Here is an 18,726-nt window from a genome sequence, read left to right on the forward strand (position 1 = left end):
AGACCTGTCTGAGCAGCCAGGAGCTGGAAGGGAGCCTACGAAAGGGACCCTTCCGACAGTCCTGGACAACGGAGGGGGAGAGGGCTGTGTTCTCCCTTGCTTGCACCAGTCTGGCACTGGCCTTATTCAGATTGCGCTCTGGCGTAAGGAACCGCATTTCCTGATGCAGAGAGCCTCTGCCTCCTGTTTTAGGAGATTTCTTTTTCCTTTGTAGAGCTGGCCATCCTGGGGCAGATAGCAGAATGGTAACATTTGGATTCACTAAATCACAGGCTTTTCTGTACCTCTGTACCACTGCAGACACAGTGAAAGGCTATCTAGCTCTCCTGCTGGGGAGGGCTCCCCTGCTTCCTTGCGCCATTCATCAAAATGAGTCTAGGAGAAGACTGCATGAGGCCTTGGCCTCTGAATCTCTTGCTATTTGTTCTCTCTGTGTTAAAGCCTTTTGCACTTCAGCACCCAGTTTTCTTGCTGCACAGGGACGTGCAGCTGATTTTGCGCCTTCTGTTTTGAGTACTCTGTATTTATTTCATGAGTTGCAGCCATCAAGGGCAATAATTGTGCCATGATGGAACCATGCAGGCTTCAAGGGAAAGGTCTTAAAGAAGGTGATATAGTCTCCAGGGGATGAGCGTTAGTGTAGTAGCCACCCTGCTGCAAGCCTGGAGGAGGTGTCTCTTGGCTGTCTCCCAGCAGAACAGAGAGTGTGGCCACTACTGCTAGAGCTGGAGATGTTTCATGCGGTCGTGCGTACCAGCACTGAGGTTGGAGCTGCCTCCTAGCAGGGTTTACCAAAGGGTACTTGCTCTGTGAGGGCATTTTGCAGACATCTGGTCAGGCCCTGCTGCGTTGGTTGGAGTGGTAGAAGCTGATGTGCCGCCCACAGGCTCAGGGCAGCCTTTTTATCCTTGGAGAATCACAGTTGGGCTTAATGAAGTCATGAACAAGATGTTATGTTTTTGTCCTCTTTTGCTAACAGGTATTTGTCTGTCTTAGAAAGGCCAGGAGACTAGGAAAAGCCTGCAGCGTGGGGCAGAGACTGCCGGGTGGTTTGGCAGAGATGTCCTAGGCTATGTCCGAGCGGAGCGAGCCCTGTGCTCCCTGAGGCAGGAGGACTCTGGGTTCGAGCGCAGACCAGGCAGAGCTCTGCGATCTGCTGTCTGGGTCCATGAAACAATCAGAAATGAGGAGTTTTGTTGGAATTTGTGCTTTGAGCAACTTAATCGCCCGGGGCGGGAAGTGGAAGGAATTCCAGCCCCAAGAGTGGGAGCCGTGGGGAGAGCCACAGGTGCTGCGTGGTGCTGTGCTGGGAACGGGCTGTTGTGCAGATCAGCGGCTCTGCACCCCGGTTCCCACCTCGCCTCGGCATGGGAGTTAGTTTTCCTCCGCGTCCTGGGGTTTTGACCCAGGAGAGCAGCGGCCTGCCTGCTCTTGCTGCTGACTTATGGGTGGCATGAGGGGTCCAGCTCTGGGGGCCTGTTACGGCTGACATTGATTCTCCTTCACATGGATTTTTATTATTGTTGCCACGGCTCCTCAGGCTGGACGGGCTGTCTCCACGCGCATGGAGTTATGGCGCTCTCTGTTCAGCGCTCTGACATCTTTATTACAGACAGTTGGGGAAATGCAGCCAGAATGGCAGATTTCTTTAATCATGCTATTACACAGCTCTTCGCTTTGTTATATATAGGCTTTAATATGTCATACATCAGACAATGGGTCAACAGAGAATAGACTGGAGAATTTAGTGCAAGACAAATAAATTAACCATTCAAGCCAGAGGGAACCTCCTCTCTTTCCCCTTCCCCACCCAGGGTAATAAAGAGGGACAAATGGCTTTTTTATTTGTCCCATTAGCAGTGAAAAGGCTTTAATGACAAAAGAAGTGAAAGAAAAAGGACGAGCCAGGTGCCCAGAGCTGGGGGACTGGGACGGCAGGTAAGCAGGGGCAGGTGGACTGCGTGAGCATCACGCGCAGGGGTCCGAATGGGATGGCTGCTGGTGACAGAGGTCCATAAAAGATTAATTAGTTCCCATCCCCGGTGGCCAGCTCCTCTTCTTCCCGTTTAGCTGGTAAAATGTCTCCCCATCAGCATGGGGCAGAGCAGGGCCAGATTCCTCCGGGGTCTGGTCCCACCGGCAGCAGATGGAACCGCTCCGGGCAGTTCCCTTAGCAGGGGGCCGAGGTCCCCCGGGCTCTCTGAGCGTCGGGGCTTGCTCACCCGCGCTGCGTCTCTCCTCCTAGGCAAGCCAGGTGGTGGGTTTCCATGGCACGTTCAGCCTCCCGTAATTGCCTCCCCCGTGCACTGACGAGAGTGGAAACATGAGGCACATCCGCAACGAGCATCGCATGTCTCGGGGCTCCTAATTAACGGTTGTTAAGTCAGTACGGTGTTGTAAGCGAGCGGCGCAGGTGCGGGGGCGGCGAGGCTGGCGGGCCGCGGTGGTGGGGAGCTGCGCGGCCTCCCTGAGCCGGCCCGCTCCTGCGCTTGTCCTCTGCTGCCTGGGCTGCACCGCTTACGGCTTGGAAATGCCGGTGCGTGGCTGGTGGGGCAGTCTGGCCCCGCGGGAGCCTCGGGGCCTCCCTGCTGCCCCCCGTTTTCTCGGGGGTGTCCCGATCCCGTGGCACGCTGAATCGAGATCCTCCAGCTGCAAGGGCAGAGTGTGAGAAAGCCTCGTGCTGACACTGTATTTTCATACTGCTTCTCTTAAATATTAAATGTGCCAAAGTAATTACCTTTTAGGTGTTAAAGTTGGCATGTTTTACAATGGTCAGATTACGCCCTGGATGGCTGCACACTGCTGCTGCTATTTATATTTTATGAAGTGTGAAATGCTGCTTGGCCTCTCTCCTGCCGGCTGGGGTGGGAGGACAGTGGCAGATGCCGCATCTGGGAGAGTCACGAGCAAGTGAGGAGGTCCCGGAGACGGGTCCGCGCCTGTCCCTGGGCTGATTCTGTGCACACCAGCAGTTTACAGCTGAGGTGCAACTCAAGGAATGTCTAAGTGCAAAACCCACAGCACGATGAGCATTTCAGAACTATTTACCGCTCAGTTAGATACGCTCAAATAGAGAATTCAGTGTGCAGAGCCAAGCAGCTGGGATATATCGATACGCTAAGCATGCTGCCATGCTAGCTGCAGACAACACGTGCCTGGTTCAATAGCCGCTCTTCTTCTGAAGCTCTGAAACGTAACGTTATAGCCCTTTGCTAGGGGTAGCCAGAAGGTCTTCCATGATGAAGTAGAGAAAGTCAGGAAGTAGGAAGATCTTGCTGTGCTCCTTGGAAACGTCTGTGTCGAGGGAGGCAGATTGTGCTGATGTGCCCCCTCGCCCCGGGCCGTCAGAGCGGGCGGCGTGGGAGGCTCGGTAGGACCCGTCCCGCCGGGGCCGGGGCAGGCTGGGCTGCCGTGGGGGGCTCGGGGCAGCACCGCTGCACGCGGGCAGAGGGCTCGGAGCCGCGCCGGGCCGGGCCCGCCGCAGGGTCTCCCCAGATCCCCTCTGGCCTTCGGGCAGGGCTGTGCTGTGCTGTGAAGCCGCGTGCAGAGGTCTTTGCGTTGGTGAAGAAGCCACTGTCCAACAAGTAGAGTAAAACTAAAACAAGTGAAAACAAAACAAACCAAAGCCTTGATTGCTGAGGCAGTTTCTCTGTCTGCTCCAGCACAGCTCTTGATGTTCAAGGCTTTCAGTCAGAATAAAGAATAATGGGAAAAGATCAAAGGGGAGAGGAAAGGAGGGGGTGATTCCCCCGAGGGCGCAGACAAGCGAGACACCAGGTCTGCAGGCAGCCCTTGCAGCGGGGACGAGACCTGGCCGCCCTCGCCCGTACCCGCCGCCTGGCAGCGGGCTCCCGAGAGCATCTCCTGTGCGCGAACGGGAGCCCGGGCGCAGCACCTCACCCGAAAAGGGTGCCCAGGGGTCCAGCGCTGGTAGCTAGCAAGCACCGAGGGTGCAGCACGTGGCTGTCTCCCGCTCTCCCGCACAAACACTTTCCTTCGCTGGCGGCTACTTGCTTTATTTTAAGGGCTCGTCTTCGTTGTAAGATCCAGGGCTGACTCCTCATTAATCACCGTCTAAAAACGCTATCCAGAGGTCTCTGGACGACTTTGCTTGTCTGCTCCCATTTCTGCTCACTGCACTCCCATGTTTCTGATTTCGTGCCAGCTGGCTGGCTCCGCAGCATCTTTCATTCCTAGAACTGTAAGAGGATTTATCCTGCAGGTTGTCTCCCTATTGATTTTAATCATTAAGCTGGAATAACTATGCTGGATATAAATAATTTCCTTTGAAAGTGCATGTCAGCTCTGTTTGCTGATGGAGCTGAGAGGAGTGCTGCTCTCTGGGCTACAGGGACCGCAAACATTGTTGGCTGTGAGTAAGGTGATCCTGGATTTTGAGGGATTGAGTCATAATCCCATCAGCTTCCATAAACACACCTGCTAGTTCGGTCCACTGAAGCTTTTAAAATACTCAGAAAAAGTTATTCATGCCTTCTAACAGCAGCAGACTAGGTAGGGTTCCCCTATCCACCTGGTTTCTCACTCACTCCCAGTTTCCTCAAAATGAGTCCCTGGAGCCAGTCGTGGCCTCTGCTGGGGCTCGCTGCGCCGGGGCGGCCTGGGGGGGCTGAGCCCGCGGTGAACGCCGGGCACGGGGAGCCCCCGGGACCTGCGCGCCGGCAAGGAGCCACCGCGCGCCTGGGAGCGGGGAGCAAGCGCAGCGCTCTCCTGGGGGGAGAAGCTGTTGTAGGAGGGCTGAAAGCACTGGTCTGAGATCCTTAACATTTGCCACCATCTCCTGACAAAAAAAAAGAAAGAAAGAAAGAAAGAAAGAAAGAGTCCTTCTACACCAAACAATTGCCCAAGGGCCAAATCTGTCAACCTTGCTTGAATCATCCAGCCTTCCATTAATACAACAGATACCTTGCAAAGCTGAGAACGTTGCTACGGCCCTTGTGAGTGATGGCATTTGTGTGCAGAGGTCTAAGCCAAAAGCATCTCTTTCTGACACGTTGTGAGCCACGGGGAGAGGGGGCCGGTGCGGCCGGAGCCCGGCAGGGCAGGGCTGGCTGCCGCCGCCTGCGCAGCGCTGGGGAGATTGCCCCCCGGGAGGAGGATTTCGGGCAGAGGTGGACGGACTTTAAGAAGGAAAGCGCTTTTCAGTTCAGTTAGAGCTGTTACTCAGAAGGGGAGTCTGAGCCCTCCGAGTGAGGTAAGCATCCAGCCACATCCGCTTTAATTGAAAATTAGAAGGGCAGACAATAATGAACTGCATAAAGCAGTAATACCGCAATAAAGGGAATTAGAAAGACGTATATGGTTGCTGACTTACTAGTGCACATGGGCTGCCGTCACGGATAGCTGTTAAACCGGCCGTAGGTGTTAGAAGAGCAAACCGGAGTTTTCACGAGCGTGCGTATTGCTGGAGGTTACGTTTAGCAGCCGCAGACCCGGGCTCTCCCGCGCGGCGCTGGGAGCTGCGCTCGCAGCCGGCTGGGACGCCGCGGCCGCTGGCCCGCGGTGGGCGCCCAGGCCGTGCGGGAGCCGAGCGCCCCGCGCCCGCCGCCTCTCCCGGCTCCTCCGGGTCTGCGCCCGCGGCCGCCCGGCCTCCGCGAGCGCTCCCCTGAGCTGAGCCCTCCCTTAGTTGTTCGCGAGCTCTGACGGTTTATTTGCCGTTAACAAGCGTCAGCGCGCGCGCTGTGATTTCTGATCAAGGGTGATGTGATTAAAACCGTCCGAACGAGCCGGTAGTTGATAGCTCCGCTCTGGGCAGGGTCTCCCCGGCTAGCGGCCTGCCACGGCGCCCGGGGCGGCCCCGCTCCCCGGCAGCGTCTCCGGAGCCGCGGGAAGCCCAGGCCGGAGGGCTGGGAGCGGGCTGCGAGCCGCGGGGCGCACCGCGGCGGGGAGGCTCGCTGTGCTCTCCGCGAAAGGGCTCTGCCCTGTCCTAACCGTTGAGCTCTGCACATCGCGGGCGCCGCTACCTCGGGGTCACGAGGAAAATCCCTAGAGCTGCTGTCGGCAAGCGGTGCCTGCCGCTGTGGCATCTGTGCCGGTCTCTCTGCTGGAGACAGGGAATATAAGGCAGCATAAATGCTAAAATTCTTAGCAGGAACTGGGCTTTCTGGGTAGAAACCGTATTTTGATACTGGTTGCCTTGCTGCCCTTTTTCGTGTCCTTGTCTGTGCCAGGGGTCCCAAGTGGTGCTGGGAGGCAGCAGGCTCTGCTCCGCTGCCCGCCGCTGCCGCTCCGGCCCGGTTTTGCCCCAGCTGATTCATCTTTCCAGGGGCACGTTTAGGCTGTGGTCATGTAGGCTTTTTGCTCCGAGGAGGTCAGCAAGCGTGTGGTTTGAAAACTGCCCGTTAAGGATGTGAAGGCAGGTCTGATCCAGCAGCCTTTCCTCGGCAGAGGGAAAGCAGCTGGGGTTCGCTGGTGCAAGGCTCCCTCCCACCCCATCCCACGCTGCAAGCAGCAGTCATCTTTGTTTTGCTTATTTTGTTTTTCGTTCCGGGCTGGATGTGGCAGCGGGGCAGGGAAGCGTGCCGGCGGCGGCGAGCGCGTGCCTGCTGCGCTCAGGCGTGCTTGCGGGATCCCGTCTGTACGTGCTACCTCCTCTCTCCCCTCTCGGCAGTTGGCAGGAAGCAGTTCATGAAGTTCGAGTGGGCAAATAAAGCTGCAGATGTTCTGGGCTGCGACTTCGAGGAGCTCACCACTGCCGTCTTCAAACACCACCTCAAGCAGATCATAGAGCAGGTTGCGGCTCGGGGCAGTCGGCTGCCCTTGGAAGAGGAGACTCCTTCAGGTATCAGAGTTTTATAGTCCATTTTTCTTTATTTATAGTTGATGCAGAAGTACTGTGCTCTGCACTGTTCCTGACTGGGCACTGGGAGAAGATGGATGGAGTGCTTGGTGCTGTAGGGAAAGGCAATGCACCCTTCTCTTTTCAGGCAGTAAGATCCATTTCAATACATTCATATTAAATGGACTGTTAAATGTGCTCAGTCAGGTGGCGATCCTGAGCTTTCCAGCAAACCTGAGCTTTAAAGTTGACTCCACCTGTTGCCTCTTAAGGACACCTGAAGGTCCAGTGACTTCCGATAGTGTCAGCGGAAGATAAGCGATATGGCATAAAGATCAGGTTATTTGCCAAGAGACCTCACGGTTTCTGAGAGGCCCATCGCCAAGTGAGGTCTTGTAGAAATACAGACAGCACAAGCGTTGCAGCCTCTTCTCTCCCCTTGTAAACTGGAGTGGTGCTTGTCCCTCTGCCCATGCTGCCGGAGGGCTGGATGCTGCCAGGCAGCAGCGACCTTGGGCCCGGACAGCCAAACCTTGCCTAGCGCTGTCGTTTCAGCCCCTTGCGTTTAGAAATATGGGCTTCCGAGTGCTCATCTTGGTTTCAGTACAACACAGAACTGCTACAAAATGCTTCGCTTGTCCCATGAACAACAAGAGAAGCAGCAAAGATGCGGCAGCTTGCTGCTCTCAGGGAGGCTGTCAGTCCACCGGGGAGCACGGATCCCTCTGACAGGACTCCTCTGCTCCGTCCTGTTCAGGAGGTGAGGTTTGCAGCGTAGAAAAGAAAGTGCGAGTGCTACATGCCTGTGGAAACTGCGGAGAGGGAGGGAAAGGGCAAGCAGCATCAACAAGCAGCTATGTTAACTGTAAATATCAGACACTTTTAAGTGGAAAGCAGAGGTAATTTGGTTTAGGCCACAAGAGCCTGCTGACATCTGGGCACTGAGAAAAATTCACAGTCAGCACCAACCTAATTCCAATGCGCATGTGGTTTTTTTTCCTCTTTCACGCAAATTCTTCTTCCCCTCCCCGTGTTTATAGCCAGGGCTTGTGGCTCTCCAACAATTGCTGCAAAAAGGACTATTGTGTTTGCCGAGGTGCAAGGAGGTTGCCTGTTCCCTAGCAACCAGCTGGATTCCAGGGTTAAAGAAAGACCATGAAATGCTTTAAGAGCTCCCCCAGAAAAGGAAGAGGAAGAGATAAAAGAAAAAAAATAGCAAAAGGGCAGCTGGCAGGGAGCTTCCTTCCGCCATGCTCAAAAATGAAGCAGCGCTGGTGCTTTGCTGCATGTGCCTGTATGGTTCAAGGAGAGCTGGATAGTGTGCAGTACAATATGCCACTGCTTAACAAACCATTGCTGAACTAGTATAAACTTCAAATTAATGCATAGACCTAATTTGCAGAGGCAGATCCAGCACACACATGTGGGGGAGTATGAGATATCGCCCAGCTTTAAGGTCAGCCTTTCCCTGCCAGACTAGTCTTCAGTGACTGAATTACAGCCAGGCTGCTGCAGGCTGTGCCGATAGAAGCAAGAACTTGCAGCGCTGGCCCTTAATATGGTGATGGTTTTATTTCTTAAATATAAATTAGACTAGAAGCACTAGAGGAACCGAAAGTACACACCTGGATATTTATTGCTGGTGTAACCGGAGTTATGTAGTGTCTGCCAGACAGAAATTAGGAGCGACACAGGTTATCTTACCCAGAGAGCAAGGGAAATGCCTGCTACTGGTTGTGTCTCATGCAGGTTGGACTCAGCAGGAACTAAATGATGTGTCTCTGCCTGCTCTCCTCTTTGTGTGCACTAGGGCCGAAGATGACTGGTGTGGAGTGCGTGGAGGGGATGGCTGCGGGTCTCTACGAGGAGCTCTTTGCTGCTGTCGTCTCCCTAATCAACAGGTATGGGTGCTGCCAGGGCCTGTGCCAGTGAAGCTTCCGTGCACCCGGAAACAAGGCACGTTCATGACATTCGCTGCTAACATGTCCTCCTGGCACTAGTGAAGAGCAGCCTTTACTGGGAGCTCTCTGGAGAGCTGCATGTAGTAGGCAACCGTTGCCTGCTGCAGAAAGGTTATCGGAAAATATCTGTATCAGAGAGTCTGTTGGCAGATTGGGATTTTCTGTGGGCTCCTGGCCCCTGGTCCTGACAATGTGAACCAGAAGTCCTCAGAGAACAGCAGTTAGGTGCTCAGCCCATCCAGGTGTTGCATGGGTGGTTGTGTGCCTCCTGTCTCTCCTCCTTGCTCTTTGCCTTCTGGCTCTGGCAAGGGTTGCCCACATGCCAGGCTCTTTCTTCTCTCCTGAGTGCCTTTGTGGTGGGAAGAAGTGTTGAACCATTAGTAGTGTGTGGAGCTGGGCCCAGCGCTCTGATGCCTGTCTCTTGATGCAGTGGTATGGCACTGCGTCCCGGACCACCAGCCACTTTCAGCTACCCTGCTTCGCTCCCAAGTGCAGGTCCGACGTTTCTGAAGGTGGAGGCTTATGCTGCAGCAAGGCATTTCTTCTGCTGGTGGTGTGCAACCACAGCAACCTTACTGCCTTGCTCGTGCCTGCTCTTGGCTCAGAGCCTTCCCGGCACCTCGGGAGCTGAAACCTCCCTGGCCATGGGATGCCAATGGCATTGGCAGCCGATTAGCACATTTTCTACTGCAGCACACACCCCTATCAGATGCTCCTGTTCTGGAGACACTTCCACTAATCTCATTTCCCAGTAGGCAGCACAGTAAGTGTAAATACCGAGCAGCTAAAATCAGAGCATTGCAGCGCTGAGAGATGCAGCTTGTTTACTTATTAATAATAGATGTGACTTTGCAGATTGAAATCAAGGTTGCCAGTATGTACAGAGCAATAAACCGGTCGGGGAATCCCACAGTGAGCCATGCAGATGCTTGCTAGGAATTGCTTCTTAGTAAAAGCTTGATTGCAAGAGAGGATCAAAATATCAAAAATTAGAAGGTCTGGCACCAGAGGTGCTTCATCAGTCCATGTTTCATCTGTGCCCTGTTGTCTGGGGACTGGTAAAGCTAAGCAAGTCCCCTGTTTCCCTGGGATCACAGCAGCGTGTCCTTAGTCTCCTTTCCATCTCAAGAGCCAGGACGGGAAGGATATCCTCTGCGGTCTGATATCTACTTCTTCAACTGGTGTAAATCTGAAATGATCTACACAAATGCAGTAATCTAATAGTGGGGTACGAGCAGAATCAGGCCCCCAAACCATTTAGATTTCTTAACTCTGTTTTGCAACTCAATTCCTCAACGTCAGCATCCACATCAAATCTGATAATTGAAAATACTCTGTATCGTTGTCACAGGTTTATTTTAACCTGCAGTTGAATATTTTTATTTTAACTTATAGCAACCAAATTTCAAAGGGAAACTGCTGAAAGGTCTTAGCATCGGCGGCAGCATCAGAAGAGCAAAATATTGCTGATTTTCTTGAATAACAGCATTAGCTCAGATGTGTCCCAAGTCCTGTCTTCCCTTTAAAGCTAGCTTTGCTTTTCCTAATTTTATTTTCCAAACCAGCCTACCAAATCCTTTTAAACTGTTGCAACAAAGATCGAGGTCCAAGTGAAAACATATGTCTCAGTGCAGTCAGGAAAATGTTGTTTTCCTCAGTGAGCTGATAAAAATTGTGAACATGAATCCTTTTCAAGTTCTGCAGGGCCAGAACATAGCACACGCTGGTGTTGCTGCAGGAAGGTGCTGACATGAAATTCTTTAAGCAGTTCCTAAATATATTTTTGTTTCTTCATTCAACCTTGTACTTTCATCGAGGTGCAGGAACCCTCAGTGGCCTGTGTCATGTAGAAGTGCATCTTCTTAAATGTCACTCAAGCGCACCACAGAGGGCTGCCTGCCGGTGAGCTGCCTGCAGGAGGAGGTGATGGGAAAGGCCGTGAAGCTCTGCAGCCAGTGAAGTGCAGAGTAACACAATGTGATGGCTTTTTCAGAAGTGTGCGTTAAAAACAATCCCAGAGGTTTCTCAGCAGCTCCCCTGCTGTTCTCATCTGAAACGTTGGGAAAGGCTGCGAGCAACATTTTAAGAAGTTGTAAACAGTGTCTCTCTTTCTCCCAAGAGCCAACTTGATGCCTGTTCCTCAGATCATGCATGTTACTGCCTGCATTTCCAATTATAGATTTCATCAAGAACTAAAAATTCAGTCTTCTCCTGTACAAACACCATATACGTCATGGTCCTACAATCCGTGTTTTGGAAACTCACCTTGTCATCAATGTTGGCTTCACGTGTCAGTTTAGCCATTTTTCAAATCATCTGTGTCATCAAATCTAATATATTTGAATTCAGACTTAGTACTTTAAATAAGTAGAGTGTCAGGACAGGAACAAGTGTGGAAGGGGACGCATCTCATCCTGTCATTAACAAAGCCAGGTCGTTAAGCCAGGTCAGGAATAGCCCATGCCAGATGGCTGCATCTAGGCTGGGAGAAGCTACTCTGCTTGAATAGATCAAAGGAGATGTGGGTGAAACTCAGGCTGTAAGGGACAAGAAAAGAAAATGTGCTGTGTTGCTGTTAGTGCTCCCTGACCTGAGACGCAGGCAGTGGTGTCTGACCGGGCGGCTGGACAGCAGAAAGTGCTGGTACTTGAGTGTTGCTTGGAGCAGTGCTAATGAAGGGATACACATGCTGGGGAGGAAAGGGTGTCTCTATGAAAGCCAGCCTCAGGTGTGCGTCTGTGTGTAAAACCCCCGTGCTGTGTACGACTGTTTCCCCAGGTCCTTTTCGTCCCACCACCTCTCCATGGCATCAATCGCAGTGGTGGACACGCCTGGCTTTCACAACCCGCGGCATCAGAGGAGAGAGCGAGCGGCCACTTTTGAAGAACTTTGTCACAACTACGTGCACGAGCGGCTGCAGGCCCTCTTCTACGAGAAAACGTTCCTCTCTGAAATGGAGAGGTACAAAGAGGTGAGACCCGAGGGATAGGTTGCCCTAGGAGTTGAGGTCGCGCTCCCGGCTGCACGTCAGCCAGAGAGCCCCTCTTAGCCCCGGGGGCATGAGCTTTGCACTTGGCTCCATGGGTCCTTGTCCCCTGCTGTGGTGTGGCTCAGTAACTCCATTAAGCGGCTTGAATGGGAGGCGTTTTGCAGAGGTGTTGGGGGTCTGAACGGGACGGGGGGGGGGGGGGGGTACGCCTGGAGCCAAGTGTTTCTCATTCCCTTGCTGCCCCAGGCCTCTTAGATCATCATGTATTTCTTACCTGCTAGAAATGCCAGACTGTCTTGGGCATCTATTTGGGCAAGTTTTTTCCAGCTGAGAAAGCTCTGAACCGTTCTATTGATGCAACTGTGTTTTTGCTAAATTTCCTCAGGTGCTGGATAGAGAATAAAAAGGAAAATGGTAAATTAATGCAGAAATAAACTGCTGTAAAAATCTGTAAGCAGAGGTGAACGTATTAGGCATTATTAGGCATACTTTAAAACCTCTAGCTTTGGAAAAATAGTTGAATTCCCATGGCTTAATACTCACACATCACTTGAGCCAAGTAAGTATATACATATATATATGCTCTTCAGTAGCAATGAATATGTAGTCACTGACCAAGCTTGAAATGAAAGCGGGTTCCACAAGGCTGCATTGCCTTGCATTTGTTGTTGGCTGAGGACGGCTGCCCAGGCTGCTGCAATGAGTTTATCTGTCAGCCATGCTAGTGCGGCTTTGAGCCTGAGCCCCAAATGACCTGCGTTACTCACAGAGCTAAGTCACAAATGGAGGTGATAAAGGCATGTGCCCTTGGTAGAAGTGAAATTCAGGTCTAGCTGCTGATTTCTGCTTCACCTGTGTGTACAGGCTGCAGATATGAATCCCTGAGCAAAACCTCTCTATGTTACTGCGGAAAGAGATTAAAGCTTTGGATTTTGCTGCACATCCCCCGTTTGTATGTGAGCAAGGATCCACTTACCTCGCCGCTGCCCTTGGCAAAGGTGGATCCGTTATCTGCATGTGGGGAGAGCGTGGTTGTGGAAGGATGCTCTCCGAGGAGCTGTGCCTCTTGTCGAGAGCAGCGAATGCTCGGGGCCAGGCACAGGGACCAGCACCAGGAGCGAGGGCAAGATTTAACGTCACTCGTGGGGAAGGTGTGGTGAACACCTGCAGCACCTAGAGCTGGGCAGCATGGGGCTCAACCTGAAGTTCTCCATTTAGAAAGGGAAATTTAATAAAAACAGTGGTGAGCCTCCAAGCTGCAAATTAAATAATTGATTATTTTCTTGATGCTTTCTTGTTAAGTCTTCAACTTTTTTTTCATATGCATTATTTATGCAACTTGTCTGACGCTCACAGAAGTGCTGCAGAAGCTCTTTGAGCGCAGTGGTCCTGACAGCCCATCCCGTGATGGCAAGCGCAGCTGTGCCACTGCCATCACTTCAAAGATGTCTCACCAGGAGTGCTGCTCAGCCAGCATCAGATCGCGCAAAGCAGAGCGAGACGGGAGCAGGCACCTTCTTCTTTCCGCTTCTTGCAAGTGCATCTCCTCTTGGATTTCAAATGTCAAATCATGACTGAAATGAACTTTTAAATAATGTTTTCCAGGAAAATGTTGAGGTGTCTTTTGATCTTCCAGAGCTCTCTCCAAAGGCCACGCTATCCATCATCGATCTGAACCCGTCACAGGTAATCTGTCCCAATAACCAGAGTGGTAATTTATTGCTCTGTCCATGCTTGAAGCTGGCTGCCGGTCTGGCACTAACACAAACCCCTGTCTGCCTCCCAGAGGAGTGAGGATTTCCTGAGGCAGAGGGAGACGTCATGATGTCTCGTGATCCCTCGTGATATGGTTGGCACAAGTAGAACAGCTCCTAGGGTGTTACAGGGAAGGGTACAGCGTTGGTATCTTTTTGGTGTTTGAAAACACACATTTTAGTGCTGGTGGAGGCACAGTGATAGTCCCTGGAATGAGGTCTATTTGTCCTGGTGTGTACAGCCAAGTCACCCCAGTGGCTGCTGCCCCAGCCCGTTTCTCCTGCACACCGTTCAGCCTGGCAGGAGATAGTGGGCTTGCGGCACAGTCCAGCACCTCTTCTCCTTGCTGCCTGGGCCAGTGCTCAGTGCCAGGGAGATGTCAACGATGTTTGATGTGATGGGTTTCAGCTGGCTACCCTGTCCCGACTTGTCTTCTATAGGTGGCTAAACAGCCATTGCTGAATTGTTATATACGCACCTGGGTCAGGCTCGAATTGATGACCTGGAAATGAACAATTCTGTATCTCAGTCACCGATGCCCTGATTCAGCAGCTCCCCATGCCTCGGGAGCTGGCTGTTAGTTGTCGTGCGCAGTTCTGGGACAAGGCTCAGCGTGCATAATGGTGACCATGCCAGCAGAGCGCAGGCCACATCTGTTGGCCAGGACCAAGAGAGAGGAAGGGGCTGCTCATATGCAGGGCCCCTCACAGGTGTGCTTTAGCAATAGGCTTCCCAAGAGGTCAGCCCTGCAAGTGGACTGCAGCTGGTGGTTAGTCTGCTGGTCATAGGGTCAATTGTCTGTCAGGAAGGCAGTTTGGCCTGTCTCACTGCTTCTGCAAGGTGCTCTCTGTTGCTTATTTATATGCCCTTTTTGGTCAAACCCAGGCAGGCAGTCCTCCATCCTGGGCACCCTTTCCAGCCTGGCTGCAGAGCTGGGGCTGACTTGGCTCTGCAAGAAACAGCGTTCTGCAGAGGGTTTCATGGGTGATGTCCAGAGCTGGAGCAGGCCAGGAGGCTTTCCTGAGCCTGGTCTGGCTTGTCTGAGGCAGGAGAGACACCTGGGCAGAGGCTGCTTCCCTTCCTGCACTGGGCAGAGCTGGCATGCGCGTGGGCTGGAGTTGCCTGCTGCTGGCTGCCCTCCGGCGTCTTTCTCCGAGCCCTGAGGGGCTTTTTCTTTGCTAGCCGCAGGCGCTGCCCGGAGGCTCGGCGGCTGGTCCCCGGGGGCTGCTGTGGATCCTGGACGAGGAGGTGCTGATTCAGGGCTCTGGGGACGGTGCTGCCTTTGACCGCCTGTGCTCCTACTTTGCCAAGACAGGAGCTGACCAGGACGGTAAGGAACACGCGCGGCGGTTTGGCAGCTCCCCAGGCCTCCTGGCTGCCTTGACTTTGGCATCACCATGCAGCTTTGGAAATTTAAGAAATTATCCAGTAAATTAAATGCCTCACTGGGCTTTTTCCTCTTGGGTGATTCTGATTTCCTAAGAAACACAGCCCTGAGCTTTCACCAACCAGCAAGATATGCGTGGGCTTCCCATACTCACTCCTGGGACTTTGCCTCGACTGGGGCTGACAGGCCTTTCTGCCTCTGCGGCTGCTCGGGTGGCAGCTGCCAATGGAAACTCCTGGTCGGGATCCTGGCTTGTACATGAGGGAGCTGACGCCTCGGTGCACGGTGCTGCAGGGTGATCACTGCACCTTCAACTGGCCGAGGCTGCAGGAGCTGTTCCCAGATGAGGTCACCTTGGAGCAGGGCCAGGAGAACCAAGCCCAGGAAACCCCTTTTCATGCAACCTCTGCAGACCTTTCTGAGCATGCAGCCACGTGGCTACTGCCTAATAACCTCCCCTTGCTGTTGTGTTGCTCTTACAGAGGAACGCTACATGCGCAAGTGTGAGCAGGTGCTGCAGTTCGAGATCTTCCACCAGCTGGGCACAGACCCTGTTCGCTACGACCTCACGGGTTGGGTCAGCAAAGCCAAGCTCAACTTGTCAGCGCAAAACGCCATCCAGGTCCTGCAGCAGTCCAAGATGTAAGTATTAGGGTGGGCACCAGGCTCGAGGATGTTTAAAACACGCTATGAGGCTTGAGGGTCTCGCTCACTGCTGCACCAGTGATGATCACCTTGCCAAGGAGAGTGGCTTGGGGAATAACCTCCCATAGTGAGATAAAGAGCTTTAGCTGCGTCTGGAACTTGCAAAACCTTCCGCAGGTCTGCAAGGAAGTTAATGGTGGGGAAAGTGGGGGGGTTTTGCGGGACAGCCCAAAGCAGAGGAGAGGACCTGGAGCCTGGCCAAAGTCAAAGGAGCTGCAAAGAGCTAGGGCAGGCGGTCCCACTGTGAGGCACTTCTTGCCAAGGGGGTTTTCTCCAGCTAGCATCGGCCAGTGTGGGGAAGGCGTGTGCTGTTGCTCCCTTTGGGCTTATCAGGGACAGCAACAGAGAAGTGTCGCTGCTACACCTCATGGCTGGAATCCAGCTCAACTCTGGAAAAAAAAAAAAAGAAAAAAAAAAGAAAACCAGAAAAGAAAGGCCCCTTTTCACCTCAGCTTTGCAGAAATCCTAGGAGTTTAGTTAAGGTGGTGGAAGCAGATGCCAAGTGATTTGAGTTTCAGCCGTCTTTTGTTTGCAGTAACTTCAACCCCTCCAGCCTGGTTGACAGCCAGATCTACACATTTTGATTGCGGCAGGCACTAAACAGAGAGCTGGTGAATAATGCCACAATTGCACAGCTTTCCATCAAAACTGTCTGATTTCTTCCAATCAGCAGATCCATTCCATTGACATTTTCAATGGAAACTCCCCTTCCTGGCACGCTGCGTCAGCGTGAGAGGCAGAGCGGTGGTGCGTGCTTGTGCCCTGCGGCTGCTGGGGCCATTGCTGGGGCAATGCTGCGGCAGCCTCGGTGCCTGCTGTGAGCTAAGGGAAACCCCCTTTGGCTGCGGGAGCACATTCTCACTGCCTCTTCCCGAGCCAGAGGGGCCAACATCAGGGTTGGCCTGAGCCACGCAGGGTCTGGCCTGTGCCCGGCCAGGGAACACGGGCATCAGCACGCAGCTTCATCCGGCAGCGAGACAACACCTAACAAGGCTGACTTCCCTGCAGCAACCACTCGAGTTTTCATTGCTGCATCTAGATACCTTGTAAACTAAATTGGAATTGAAATGTAATCAAGCTGTTACAGATGTTTCCACATACATGATAAATTTAACCTTCTGTTTAAAGATGTTCAGCTCATTTTGTTTGGGCTTCAATTCAGGAAGGTTTTAATAGCTGTGAACAGCTCAGTACCCGAGCCAGGGATAAACGACAGATGGAAAGGTGCCTCCGCTCCCTCCTCTCTTCCTCGTCACTGGCTCTCAGCAAACCCTCGCAGGAGCGTTAGTGCAGGGGGGCACTGCCAGGCCCTGCTGCCAGCGTTGCATGGAGCGAGATAATGCACAGTCGCCCTTTCTCTTCCCCTTCCAGAAGGGGAAGAGAACTCATTGCAAAGGCAGTTTCCCCTGCGCCGTAGGCCAGCATCTCTGCAGCTCTGTCATCCTTGTCTCACTGCTTCACTCCCGACAGAAGTGCTCTGAAGGACCTGTTCCTGCCTCGCTCCAAAATGCCCCTGATTTGCCGCTCTGTGGCAGGTCTGGAGGGATATTCCCAACCAGTTTTGCAGCGAATTGGCTGCGTGAGGAAGACCTTCACCAACAGCTTTGCTGCCGTGAAGAGGAAATCCGTGTGTGCTCAGCTCAAGCTGCAGACGGTGAGTGTGGGCACGGGGACACGGGTGCTGTGCTGGGCCTTCAGGGCAGGCGTCAGCGCGTTTGTGATGCTCCGCATTCAGCGCAGGGGCAGCGGCAGCCCCTGGCTCTCCGGGACGCTCGGGGCAGGTATCTCCCACTTCAGCAGGCGCCGGACTACGGCCGCTGGTGCTGCTCTACCTGCTGTCAGTCCCACGTCCCCGAGATGCTGCTCTGGCAGCCGGTGGCCAAAGAGCCTCTTGGAAACCTCTGTCGCTATGCGAAAGCGTTCCAGGAAAACAGACCACAAAGCAGATTACATGTGCACCTGGCTGTGCCGGTGTTTAATCCTCTTAAGCACTCAGAAGACTAGCCCACCGTGCTAGTTATGTGCCAAACTCCTGTTGATCTTAATGGCAATTAGGTGCCTAAATTCTCTTGAGGAGACGAGCCTTAGTCTCTGTAGACTCGTCTGCCAGCGCTCCTTGTGATCTTGGATCTCGCTGGCAGAGCTCATGGGCAAATGCCTGCCTAGCAAGTCTAAACCTCTGCAGGAATAAGCCCATTTGTTAGCTTTTTCTAACCCACTGACCTGTCAACGGAAAGCCTAGGACATCTGGAGAAAAGGTACTGCTCAGCATTTGTGACTTGCATCTCAGCCCCACACGTGGGGCAGAAGCTGCTGTTCCTAATTACACTGACGAATTTCCAGAGCTCTGAGAATAACTCCTTTAAGTGCCCATTAAACCCCGAGGTGGGTGGAAAGGGAGTATTTGCCCATCCTACCTCATGTGCTACCCCATTCCCTGCTCCCTCCAGCCCTGATGCCTTTGCTATCTCTGGTTATTTGGCAGGACGCGCTCACAAACCTGCTCAAAAGATCCCAGCTGCACTTCATCCACTGCCTTGTTCCACGAGCGGGCGCGGACGGCACGGGCTCTCAGCCCCCCGCGCCACCCGAGGGAGACCTGCAGCTGGACGTGCCGGTCCTGCGAGCCCAACTGGCGGGTGCCCAGCTCCTGGACGCCGTGCGCCTCTACCGCACTGGTGAGCCTCCTGCGCGCCGAGGCGGGTGGGCTCACCGGTGTGGGTCCATGTGCGAGCAGCGCGGTCCTGCCAGTGGCTCAGCCATTCCTGCACTCGCTGGCCGTTTGCCTCTCGGCAGTCCCACCTTCGCTGAAGCCCCCAGTGCATTTTTGCCATTGTGGGCTTGCAGGGGCTCCCGGCTCCCCTCCCGCCACAGCCCGTGGTGCTCCTGGGACTGCTACGTCCGTGCAGCCTAAGCTTGGCTTCTTACGCCCCGTCTGGCCGCCCCAGGAGGGGACTGACATGTTGTGCACGGTCAGGCAGGACTCGACATTGACCTGCAGTCACGGGGCTCCCGGGCTGTTTGGAAGGAGAGGGACCTCGTGCAGGAGGCTCCCCAGCGTTTCCTACCCAAAGCAAGGCAGGGAGCAGCGTCCTGCCTTCCTGGGCATGTCCATGCCTAGTGCTTCTCCAGC

At 53.6% G+C, this 18,726-nt stretch overlaps 1 protein-coding gene across 1 annotated transcript in view; it reads left to right on the forward strand.

Moving 5' to 3' along the window:
* The window catches only part of MYO18B (myosin XVIIIB), a 103,236-nt gene that overhangs the window by 26,777 nt on the left and 57,733 nt on the right, over positions 1 to 18,726 (forward strand). Inside the window, exons 16-23 of the mRNA XM_068911514.1 lie at positions 6,629 to 6,799; positions 8,607 to 8,697; positions 11,536 to 11,728; positions 13,352 to 13,432; positions 14,684 to 14,831; positions 15,371 to 15,530; positions 17,064 to 17,247; positions 18,079 to 18,271. Coding sequence (XP_068767615.1) covers positions 6,629 to 6,799; positions 8,607 to 8,697; positions 11,536 to 11,728; positions 13,352 to 13,432; positions 14,684 to 14,831; positions 15,371 to 15,530; positions 17,064 to 17,247; positions 18,079 to 18,271 — 1,221 coding nt within the window. The remainder of the gene's footprint in view (positions 1 to 6,628; positions 6,800 to 8,606; positions 8,698 to 11,535; positions 11,729 to 13,351; positions 13,433 to 14,683; positions 14,832 to 15,370; positions 15,531 to 17,063; positions 17,248 to 18,078; positions 18,272 to 18,726) is intronic.

Source organism: Struthio camelus, chromosome 17 (genome assembly GCF_040807025.1).
Source record: "Struthio camelus isolate bStrCam1 chromosome 17, bStrCam1.hap1, whole genome shotgun sequence".
NCBI lineage: Eukaryota > Metazoa > Chordata > Aves > Struthioniformes > Struthionidae > Struthio > Struthio camelus.